This window comes from Cajanus cajan, chromosome 4 (genome assembly GCF_000230855.2).
Source record: "Cajanus cajan strain Asha chromosome 4, NIPB_CcT2T_4, whole genome shotgun sequence".
NCBI classification, from domain to species: Eukaryota; Viridiplantae; Streptophyta; class Magnoliopsida; order Fabales; family Fabaceae; genus Cajanus; species Cajanus cajan.
The window spans coordinates 62,394,473-62,405,247 of record NC_138520.1 but is presented as its reverse complement, the minus strand read 5'-3'; the positions used below and the strand labels follow the sequence as shown (position 1 = coordinate 62,405,247).

The window sequence follows — 10,775 nt, the reverse complement described above, 5'->3', positions numbered from 1 at the left end:
CTGAGTTAGCACGATAAAAGCCTTGATCAAATAATAGTTTAACATAGTTTCAAGAAATGCATGCAGAGCAGGATAAATGGATAACATTTCAAGTTGCATCTGCAGGAACAAAGAAATCAACTAGAGTACAAAAACACGGCAAATGCATTTAGTTACAGAGCAAGAACAGAGGAAAAACTCCAAAAGAAATGAACTACTTTGCTATATCCCTAGCAACTTTCAAAGTTCCACAAAACAAAAGTAACAGGAAATTCAAGAGCAAGATACTTCGAGTTCAATCAATTCTATAATACAAAATATTTAGCAGCCTAAAAATTTAACCAGTCATGCTCTATCCTCGCAAAAGAACTCAAATCCCCCAAGAAAACAGTACTTGGTGCATGTTTGGTTCCACATCCAAGATCCACGTTTGAATAAGAATCACATCAAAATTGGTACAAAAGCAACTAATTGTTGCTTCCACTAATCCACGTCCAACTAAAAATGACATGAATCTAAACGTGCTCTTATTTTATTCAGTTGATCAGTAAAGTTAATCAGGAAAATAGATACTATAAATATATCTCCAATAAAACCATCAACGAAAAAGGGACAAAAAATATCCTAAAAAGAGACTCTAGGAGTTTTCAGGAGTGTCATGTTGAAGCCCATTGTTATTAGCATTAGCTGGTTTATCTTGATTCAGGACACGTCCAGTTAGAGCATCAACAGGCCGAGTATCGCGTGGTCCACCTTTCCGCCCCATTGCCACCATCGGTGGCGGTGGCAGTACCCCAGCTCGGAATAGAAGCCGCTCCACCGGTTCCGAAGGCTGAGCTCCAACAGAAAGCCAATACCTGGACAAGAAAAGAGAAACCAACACTATCAGAAAAAAAAAAAAAACAGATGACAACAGGTCCCTCATTTTTGTCCACAAAGAAAACACCAGTATTAAGAAATTGGTATAAAACCTAACTCAAGTTTACAAAATTAAATTGTAAGGTTAAAATTACTCTCTACATCTATACACTATATTAGTTATCTAATTAGTCAACGTGAAATATCCAATACACATTACTAATGCCAGAGACTTAACATCTTAAGCGTATAATTTGTAGGACTAAACATTTGTAGTTGATGAGTCCAATAGTGAGTGACATTATTAAGATAGACTCTGATATTATCTTTAAAAAGTGAAAAAGTGTAGTTAGATTCTAACTCCTTCTTATAAAACCAGTGAAAATTATCCTTTATTTATATACACCATGTTAGTAATCTTACTGGTCGAAGTAGGATCTCCAACACTTAGAGATTAATTTTTAAACAGATAGATAAACAGGATAATCACCCGACTAGAAACATTTGTACTTGGTCCTTGTGGAAAGAACTAAATTAATTAAAATGATATAACTGATTATAAAGTTGAGATGGAAAGAAAGAGCGAGTTACTTGACTCTTTCGAAGTTGAGACCCATTCTCTTGCCAGCGTCTTGACCTGTGAGGAAACAAGAGTAATCGATTAGAAGCGTGGGTGTACGTAAATAATGATGATGTTTGGGAATAGTGAGAACCTGGTAAGGGATTGTAGTAACCGAGAACTTCGAGGTGCTTGCCATCTCTGGGGGATCTGCTATCAGCAGCCATGACTCGATAGAAGGGTTTGTTCTTACACCCGAACCGGGAAAGCCGAATCCTCACCACCATTTTCCAACACTCTCTTCTTCGCGGGGACAATAGGGTTCAGACTGGGTTTAGTCTTCTGTGTCTCTGTCGTTTCCTCACAAGCCTTGCGCTACTTCAGTTTTTTTTTTTTTTTTTAAGAAAAAACCTTGAAACTAAATTATCGAATAAATCACTAATTTAATTTTTCATTTCTTTCCTAAATAGTTTTTAAACCGATAAAATAATATAAACAGTTCCTAAAATATTAAATAACAAAGGAAAATTTATAAAGAATTTTTCTTAATTTATTTTTTGGAGTGATGGTGAACGGATGACAAGTGAATTCTTTTGTAAGCTTAAAAGAAAGGCATTTTAACAATGAGTGACAGAAAAAAAGTAATAATAATAATAAAGATTAAAAAAATTAAAAAAATAAGTATAGGATTAAAAAAATTATCTTATTGAAAAATAAAAATATAGAAATTGAAAATGTCTATTTTAAACTATAAAAATTAAATGATAAAATGAAATTAAAAAAAAAACGATTTATTTTATTCCATTTTTGCTTGCAGGTCTCGAGTTTTAGGCATTTCAAGTCAGTGTTATTTTGGTTTTATTGTCAACATTGTGACATAGGGAATATGTCTTTGTGAACCACCAACGCCTATTCATTTTGTTGTGCCCACTCTAGAATTTGGATAGGCATTTGTCGCTGTGAACCAAAGGTATATTTCTTGTATTTTTCAATTACAATTATACAGTTTTTATCTTCTTTGAAATATCAGTGTTTATTTCAGTTTATATGGTCATTATCTGTTGTTAATATTCTTGACAGATTGTTTGGGTTTTGATAGTGAACTCTGCAACTGCAAAATATTCTGGTTATGACGTGTTGCTTGTGTCTTGGTTTCCTATGCATTAGTTGGGATGTATAGAGACAGAGCAAAGAGAGAAACTATCTCATATTATTTTCCACTTGTTTATACATTTTACAATTGAAGAGATTGTTTGTATAATTTAAGTTTTACAGAAAAGTTATCTTCGAGTATGAAACTTGGATTAGTAAACATTCCCCATTACGTAATTAATTTTTTGGTTTCAAAATAAAAGATAGACACAATTTTCACATAAAGATCTATTATCCGCATGAAGAAAAAGAAAACAAAAACAGTCACAACAACTGCTAGAGGTCTTGTCCCACCATGAATGGACAAAGATAGACGATGAGTCATGTTTTGGACAGAACACATAACCTAGACTCGGAATTAACATTTTGGAAGCTGCAGGATGAGAAGTAGAGGGGACACGTTCGTTAACCAACTGCTGCTTCATGTTACTGCATGAATGTGCTTGCTATGTGGAGTGCTAGTGGACCATGCCCCACCTTCGAGGGGTGTTTTAACTTGTAGCAGTGCGTGGCGATTTGTTGCCCTTAATGGAGTACAAATAACTATGGTTTTCGATTCTTTTCGCAAGTACTGCAACATCTACACCCATCAATGTGCACCAACAATGACTTGAGATTTGAGAATCTATCACGGGGGCATGAACTGAAGAGCCTGTATTGGCATGACTTGATCATGCGAAAAAAGGAAATGCAGATGCATATTTCTTGGACTAGTGGGATGGTTTGGTCAGTGAATTTTCAAGTTTCAAAATTGAGGGTGATATACTTGTCCATCATGGTCCAATTAATATGGCCCTTTACATATAATAAAAAAAAACACATATGGAGGAGTTAATTAACTAAAATGCACCAATTATTTGTTTCAAGTATCTAGTCTTTACTAAAACCAGATTCGGTCCAATTAGATTTTTCACGCAGTCAACAAATCAAAACCATTGAACATAGATCGAATGATTCAAATTTCATATGCGTGTTTTAAGTCTGATTTGTCAAGATGAATCGTTCAATCATCATCAGACTGTTCCAATTTATTGCCTGCATGAATGAATGAAAACTCCAACTGTAGTAAGTTTTTATACTTTCCGTTATGAATTTGACAGTGAAAAACAATGCACTTTACTGATTTTCTAATCCTTAAAGGGAATATCAAGGATTAAAAACTGTGATAAAATCTTAATTGTTGATATTTTGATAAAAGGTTATTACTACAATTTTATCTGTTGATTTTCTTATCCTCTAGCTCTAAAATGCACTTTCTTCTTCTCTTTACACTGGCTGATAAAACTCAAATATGCCCTCATAATTCCTCTATCTATCATGAAATGTGACATTTTAGAAGGGAGGAAAAAATTGATGCAAAAGAATCAGAAGATGCTACCAGCAAGGATCACAACCCAAGCTAAGGTTCTTAGTCAGAAAAAGACGATAAAATCAATATAAAAAATACAAGTGTAAGCAGTAAAGGGGACTTCACTTCAATCATAAAGTAAATTAGTACTACAGTTCAGCCTCATAAGAGCATGCTGATGATACATGTACATATTCATAGATTATCTCTTATCACTCATCATATCTGAAATTCAAAGTAAAGGGGAAACCAGTAAAACAGTGTTTCTCCCATTAAAGTAAAATCTTGAAAGCTTCAACCACATGAGAGTAGCTGATGACACATGAGGTTCCTATACCACACAACTTTTACATTACCCCACTGCTAAGTACGATACTCTTTACATGTAAATGGAATGAAATGCGTATGACTACTACTGCTTCATATTGTGATTCTGTTGTTTGGCTGGAGAAAGCAACAAGCCATCCACCACGTTCTCACTATAGTATAACTCGTACATTCAGCAAAAGATGGACTATTCTACTAAACTATCCTTCTACTTTACCTGCAGAAATGCATGTTATTGATAGACAACGAATAATAAAATCAAAAGATGTAACATGCAAAACAGAAAAATATGATTATCAGTCTAGAAACATGGTCAAATGTTCATGTAATTACATGTACATATTCGAAATGGATAGGGTCCTTGTAATCCTGCTCCTTCTGATATTTTTTCCTTATGTACTTGTATTCTTGTTCCTTCCAATATTTTTCCTTATGATATTCTATATTGTTGTGCAATTGTGGAAGACGGTAGCCTTCCTATTTACAACTTTCACTCAAGATTTCTTAAAATTCATGATTATAACAGTGAGTGTCGAGCACCAAAATTAAAAAAGAACTAGCACAATCTAATCTATAAATCTATCGTATGCCTAAATGGCTAAATCACAATGGAACATTAAAAGCTCACTGGAGTTGCATGAAATACACTCTATACCAAGAAAACACTAAATCTATTCCTAAATCACACAATTAAAGTGTCATTCATGACAGTTATCGCCTATGGAAGTAATTGTCTTCACATTTTCCTTTATTTTCTCTCTGCTTGATCAGAGAGTAGGAGGAGGTAATTTCATGTTTGTTCTTCTAGTTTCTGATTATTTCAAACCCTTCACAATCCTTGTTTATTGTTCAATGCTCCTTTGATTTCAAATAAACTATGTCTAAGAGTTTAGGGAAGGAAAATAATCAGATGTGTAGAGTACCATTTGGCTAAGGCTACAGAAACTATATACCTTAAGCACATCCCTTGACAAGTGTGATCTTAATAATAGAGAGATCCTGTGGAAAAATAGTTACAAGGCAGAAAATGAATGAGAAACTTGTGACAGGAAACTAGACCAGTAGACATCAATTGCGAAATTTATACTGAAAATTAGACAGGTACACGTGTTACCTTGCCACCAGTTTCCTCTTGAAGCACTTCCTGAATCATCTTCAACCCCATCTTTCTTGTACTGCTAAATGAAAAAATCAGGTTAGGTGTTCCTAATAATATGAAAATGTATCAACCAAATAGAATACAATAAACCCAAATAATGACTAATATTCTTGGTTGCATATCGTAATCTGTCTTGAGCTCTATACAGGAATCAGTTTAACATAATTGTCTATCTTTAATATTTAGTCTCTGCAGATTTCTATTAATTAACTTATCTTTCCATTGAAAAATATTTACATTTGATTTGAGTTAGCAAGGATTAGTGGATTATAGTATAAATCAGCCCCCTGAATGTTTTCAAACCCACATCTACTAAAGTATAATTATAAACAATAATAAATGTAATCACCAAAGAGTTTAATCCCGAATCTTGTGTACTCTTGGGACGAGAATATATGTCCTGGCCACCATAATAGATTGATGAGCTAAGGTGACATGGCTGAACTCTTTGTTCCTGATAGATAGAACTCATATCTTTATGTTCTGTGCTCTGAGTTTCACCATCACTTCCCTTGTAGTAATCTGTATTGATAGCAAATAAAATTTGAAAAGCAATACTATTTGATCTTAACATCCTAAATTTTACTTGAAACAAATTATCTACATTAATTTCAATATAAAGTAATAACTGGCCCTCAGAACTTTGGAATGTATAGTAATTTTGGTAAATTAAATCAAGGATGCAATATACATATAACGGAGACATAATAAAGGGAAAATGTGAACAAGGAAACTAGAGCCAATAGGAAATGTCCTACAACGTGATTTTTTGAATATTATATTTTAACCAGTTGCCAAAAAAAAGTATAGAAACTTACCAAAATTTATAAGGGGACTGTCTAAAACAGAGTATACTAACCGTAAGTACCAACTTTGGAGCTCCAACCATCACTGGTAGTTTTGTCACTCACTTCAGAACGCAGAGACTCTCTCCCTAACACCTAAATCATCACAAACTGATGATGATCATGATGACAATGATAAAACAGTAATATGATGAACATGCTCATTGTTTGTTTCTTTTGTACACCACTGAAACACTGAAATTGGACTAAAACTTTCAATGATTCAAAGCAATTTGATGAATGACGCATCAAACATAAAAAAAAACATAGCAGAAACCTTCATGTCAAAAGTTAAATGCTTAAAAACACTGACTGAATTGAATATAACTAGAAAAAATCAAACCAAACAAGCATCACACCTTAGACGGTGGAGAAAACATAGATTCAAAAATTCCAGAAGCAGAAGATTTCTGGGACTGGTTGGACCCAAAGAGCTCAGAAGTGAAAGAAGAACTCATTTCCTTCCTTCCTTCCATTTTTCTGCAACCACCACCCTTTAACTTTTGTGTTGTCAACAATCTCTGCCTCACCCCTTCAAACAAGGTGAAAATTTAACAAACAAACACCGAACACCTCCCAATAACAACCTTAATATAAGAACAAGGGAGAAAAAAATAAAGGAACCAAATTGAGGTTTTTTCTTTTCCTAGGAAACAAACAGAGCGAACAGAACAGAACAAGGAAAGAGAGGGACACGTGAAAAGGTACGGTGGTGGCAAAAGAGAGAGAAAAAAATGTCTCAAATGAAACCTTTGCTCACACCCATTTATTTATAAGGCGGAAAAGTAGTGAAAATTTTCAGACTTTAGTGTAATTTTTGTGATTTTCTTTCTTTTCTCTCGTCAGAAATTCATAGTGAACAGAGCTTAGTGTCACTCTCTCTGTTTGATCGCCTTCTAGACCTTCGCAGTGTCAAGAGGTTAAACAGATTACTGCCACGTGGACAGGTGGGGTCCACCAGGTGGAGCCTATAAACAAAATCCCAACCTTTTACTCTGCCTAGTGGATAATAACAACCCTACCCTTTTGTTCCATGTTTTATGAGGAACGGTTTTTTTTTTTTTTTTTCTCCTGTATTAAGGATGTTTTAATTAATAATCAATTAATTTCTTCATATGTGTAGAAATTATCGTAACATACTCTTTACAAGTATCAACGGGCAAATCGCCTATCAAAATGCTTTAAAAAAATTAAATTAGAATCATGTTAGATCTGGTTAGTGACATGGTTAGTTATTGAAATCCATATTTCAAAGTCTGGGTTAATCAATAAGGATTGAGTAGTTTAAATTTTATAATTTTGAAATATTACTATAATAGAATTAAGTAAAATTTAATTAAAAATATTAATTTATATCCTAAAATAGTGTGCTAAAACTCAATTGAAAATGTTAATTATGATTAAGTATACACGTCATAAAATGAAAATATTTGATTAAGTAAGAAAAAATGTCATTTTCAAAAACTAAAAGGCACCATTTATAATAAAAGAGTGAATAATGAATATATGATGATGCTAAAATAAAACATTATATATTTCTTTTTTATTTTGTATGTAATCGGGTCTGATTTTCAAAATAATTATATAAGTCCATTTTTGACTTTTGTTTTATAGGGAGGGATTTATTGGCACCTTTTGGATTTATAGAATAGGCATACATTTTGGGAAGGACGTACAAAAGAGTTGAGGAAAACCTCACCTAATCTAACATTATGTTATGTGAAATTCATCATATCTTTTTATCTTGTTAGATCCAAATTGGGTGACCCTTCTTTGCTCCCTCTTAGATATACTACCTTAAAATAGTATAGATTGTGGTTGTGATGTTAAATCGTACCATAGGAAAAGGGGAATAGAGTGGTAATTGGAGAAGGGTAGGGATGAGAAATAATTTTGTATTTATGGATAATATTTTAATTAAATTGATTGAACATAAATATAAGTACACATAATATTCATTTTACTAAATATGTATATATTTATTTGCTTTGTACTATAATCCAATCCCGTTTATAAATTTTTAAAAATTTAATTTATTTTTTTATTAGAATTTATTTAAAATTTATGTAATTTTTACTCTATTTTAAATTTAATATAATTTTATAATTTTTATTTTATGTTAAAATTTTTGTTTCTTTTATATATTTTCTGTAAAAAATATTTAATTAATTTTTAATTAATACAAAATATATACGAGTGTACTCGATACTCAATAAAAATGAGAATAATACACAAATTTTATACTCATTAAATATAAAGATAAAGATGAGTATAAGATATCAAGATAAAAACAGAAATAAAAAATATTAAAACACACGCCCACTCGCCCATTACCATCTCTGAAAAATGAAAGTCTTTGAATCATTAAATAAATTAAATTCACAAAATTATATAAATTTAAAATTTTAAAAAGGCGCGCTAATAAATATAAACGAATTAATGATAAGATTGAATTTAGATTAATATTTTATATTTTTTTTTATTAAATGTTATATTACAATTATAAATATTGGTACACATTTATATGAGCCCAATTATTTAGAATGTTAGCATGAGGAAAGGTAAAATGAGATGTTTTTCTTCCTTTTTGTGGTGAAATTTCTTTCTTTTTCTATACTAATCATCCGAACCTTCATGAGAATCAAATCATCTTTTTGTTTGCACAAACAGTTGTTCATCACTTATACGGGTGGATATGTCTTTCAAAATCATTTGTTAACAAGATGCAATAAGGTTTATAAGAGCAACAAAGCATGTTTAGGGGAAAAATTTTTCTTTAGATTTTACCTACTTTAGAAAAAAAAATATACTTACCAAATGAGTTGTATATTTGAGATATAAACTGAAAGTTGTAAAAAAAAATGGTTTTTTTTTCCCTAAAGAATAAATTTTTCATGGATTTGAAAGTTGAGACTTGTAGTTATTTTTCAAAAACTTTTATTCCTCTCAAAGTTGATTTATTATATAAAATTAGAATTTTTTTTTGCTATTGTATCCAAACAAAATTAAATATTTTAAATATTTTTCAAAAAAATTACCTAAACAGAAATTTATTTTAATTATAATTTATTATACATGTAACTAATTATTAAAACATTCTAATTTTTACGATTGTTCCAAACACACTTTAAATGTTTTGGGAAAAAAAAAATAGTGTCATATCATATTCTCTAATAGAGGCATGGAACACAAGTTTTGGATAAGAATTTTTTTCCTTTGAATTTTGGATAAAGAGGGTTTAAAGATCATGTAATGGACACACAAGTTGAGATATATTTAAATGTGAGATAATCACTATGTATGGGACCAATTGGTGTATAGAAGCAAATTGGGTACCAAGTACAATGTACACAAGATAACTTTGAGAAATGAGGTACTCGTATTTTAATAAACGAATTCCTAAAAAGAGTGATAGTAGTTGATATGGTTGATTAATTAAAGTGCACAGGTAAGGTGGGTAAGTAAGGTTAATAATAATGCATTGACATCAATTGCAAATGGTGACAAAATAAAAGGGCAGATGGCATAAGAACGGTCCACAATAAAGGATGAATCTTTCAAACACTAATACAATCATCACTCACTACTAAGGGTCGACCCTTGTTATACGTGCATTTGCCCATGTTCCACTTCTTCCTACTAAGGAGTTTAACACGTTTCATTCCTCGTGTCTATGATCTAATGATTAGAATTGAACTATGTACTAGCCAGAGGGAAGGTGGTGGGTTTGTGTAAATGAATGGAAACACTTTCATTTTACGTGAATTTTTATATTTTTTTTTCATAATGAGATCATACATGGGAGGTATATTTTGTCTTTTTCATTATCTAAAAGAGGTCAATACCAAAGAAACTTAAAGGACGTAAAACTATGAAGATGGATTGAATCATTGAGGACACACATGGCGTGCTTTAATAGTAAACATGGATCTCGAGTAGGATCTTGCAATGGAAGTTGGATTTCAGACTTTAAGGTTAGTGGACCGTATCTTTGATCCATTAGTGGACCTTATTTAACTGAGAATTAATGGGCCTAAAAATCCATACATGTATAATTTCAAACTTGACTTATGAGTTTTTCTTTTTAAGAAAATTGCACTCATCTTTCTCATGTTTGTTTAAATGATACATATTTTTTTTTAAATTTTAAAAATCACTTAACTTTTTCTCTAATTTTAAAAAATCATTCATCTCTTCTAGAATAATGTCATTAGTTAAAGTGAGAGAACAAATATAAATCAATTCATATTTTATCAATTATATACACGTTTATCATTCATTTTTTAATACTTTTAAGGTGAGCCAAGTTGGTCCACGGGCCGAAATCTACTTTGAGAGCTCTACCTAAAGGTAGCCAAATTGCTATCCATATAACATAATACTTCATTAGATATAATAATGTGAGAATAATGAGTGGTTGATAAATTATAAATTTTAGTAGTAGATAAACTTATAGGCATTTTTGAATATAAAGATAATGTTGGTAGTCGAGACTCATTAACTTAATCTTTTTGCATAAGAATTTAGGTGCGTTAAAGATAGATTAAT

General features: G+C 31.5%; 2 protein-coding genes across 3 annotated transcripts; both read right to left on the bottom strand.

Moving 5' to 3' along the window:
* Nucleotides 1-431: 431 nt before the first annotated feature.
* Nucleotides 432-1,790, bottom strand: LOC109792615 (small ribosomal subunit protein bS16m/bS16c). The gene is made up of 3 exons (XM_020352034.3): nucleotides 1,551-1,790; nucleotides 1,429-1,474; nucleotides 432-836 (listed from the first exon to the last, which is right to left on the bottom strand). Exons 1-3 carry the CDS (start codon nucleotides 1,681-1,683, stop codon nucleotides 617-619), a joined length of 399 nt encoding a protein of 132 aa, XP_020207623.1. The 5' UTR covers nucleotides 1,684-1,790; the 3' UTR covers nucleotides 432-616.
* A 2,210-nt stretch (nucleotides 1,791-4,000) lies between these two features.
* LOC109792614 (uncharacterized) lies at nucleotides 4,001-7,073 on the bottom strand. Of its 2 annotated transcripts, none has more exons than XM_020352032.3 (6): nucleotides 6,587-7,073; nucleotides 6,242-6,323; nucleotides 5,732-5,904; nucleotides 5,338-5,401; nucleotides 5,177-5,222; nucleotides 4,001-4,440 (listed from the first exon to the last, which is right to left on the bottom strand). In XM_020352032.3, the coding sequence occupies exons 1-5, from the start codon at nucleotides 6,701-6,703 to the stop codon at nucleotides 5,206-5,208; spliced, it is 453 nt and encodes a 150-aa protein (XP_020207621.1). In that variant the 5' UTR covers nucleotides 6,704-7,073; the 3' UTR covers nucleotides 4,001-4,440; nucleotides 5,177-5,205. The 2 variants fall into 2 exon arrangements, with proteins under 2 accessions (XP_020207621.1, XP_020207622.1); XM_020352033.3 differs by having other exon boundaries at nucleotides 5,338-5,398; nucleotides 6,587-7,067.
* Nucleotides 7,074-10,775: the final 3,702 nt, after the last annotated feature.

Excerpts from the sequence above, each read along its gene's own strand:
- LOC109792615 (XM_020352034.3), bottom strand. The coding sequence starts at position 1,683 with ATGGTGGTGAGGATTCGGCTTTCCCGGTTCGGGTGTAAGAACAAACCC. Across the intron at positions 1,475-1,550 it reads TTACTACAATCCCTTACCAG|GTCAAGACGCTGGCAAGAGA; the intron begins GTTCTCACTATT and ends GTTTCCTCACAG. Across the intron at positions 837-1,428 it reads CTCAACTTCGAAAGAGTCAA|GTATTGGCTTTCTGTTGGAG; the intron begins GTAACTCGCTCT and ends TTTCTTGTCCAG.
- LOC109792614 (XM_020352032.3), bottom strand. The coding sequence starts at position 6,703 with ATGGAAGGAAGGAAGGAAATGAGTTCTTCTTTCACTTCTGAGCTCTTT. Across the intron at positions 6,324-6,586 it reads TGTTTTCTCCACCGTCTAAG|GTGTTAGGGAGAGAGTCTCT; the intron begins GTGTGATGCTTG and ends GTGATGATTTAG. Across the intron at positions 5,905-6,241 it reads CTCCAAAGTTGGTACTTACG|ATTACTACAAGGGAAGTGAT; the intron begins GTTAGTATACTC and ends CTATCAATACAG.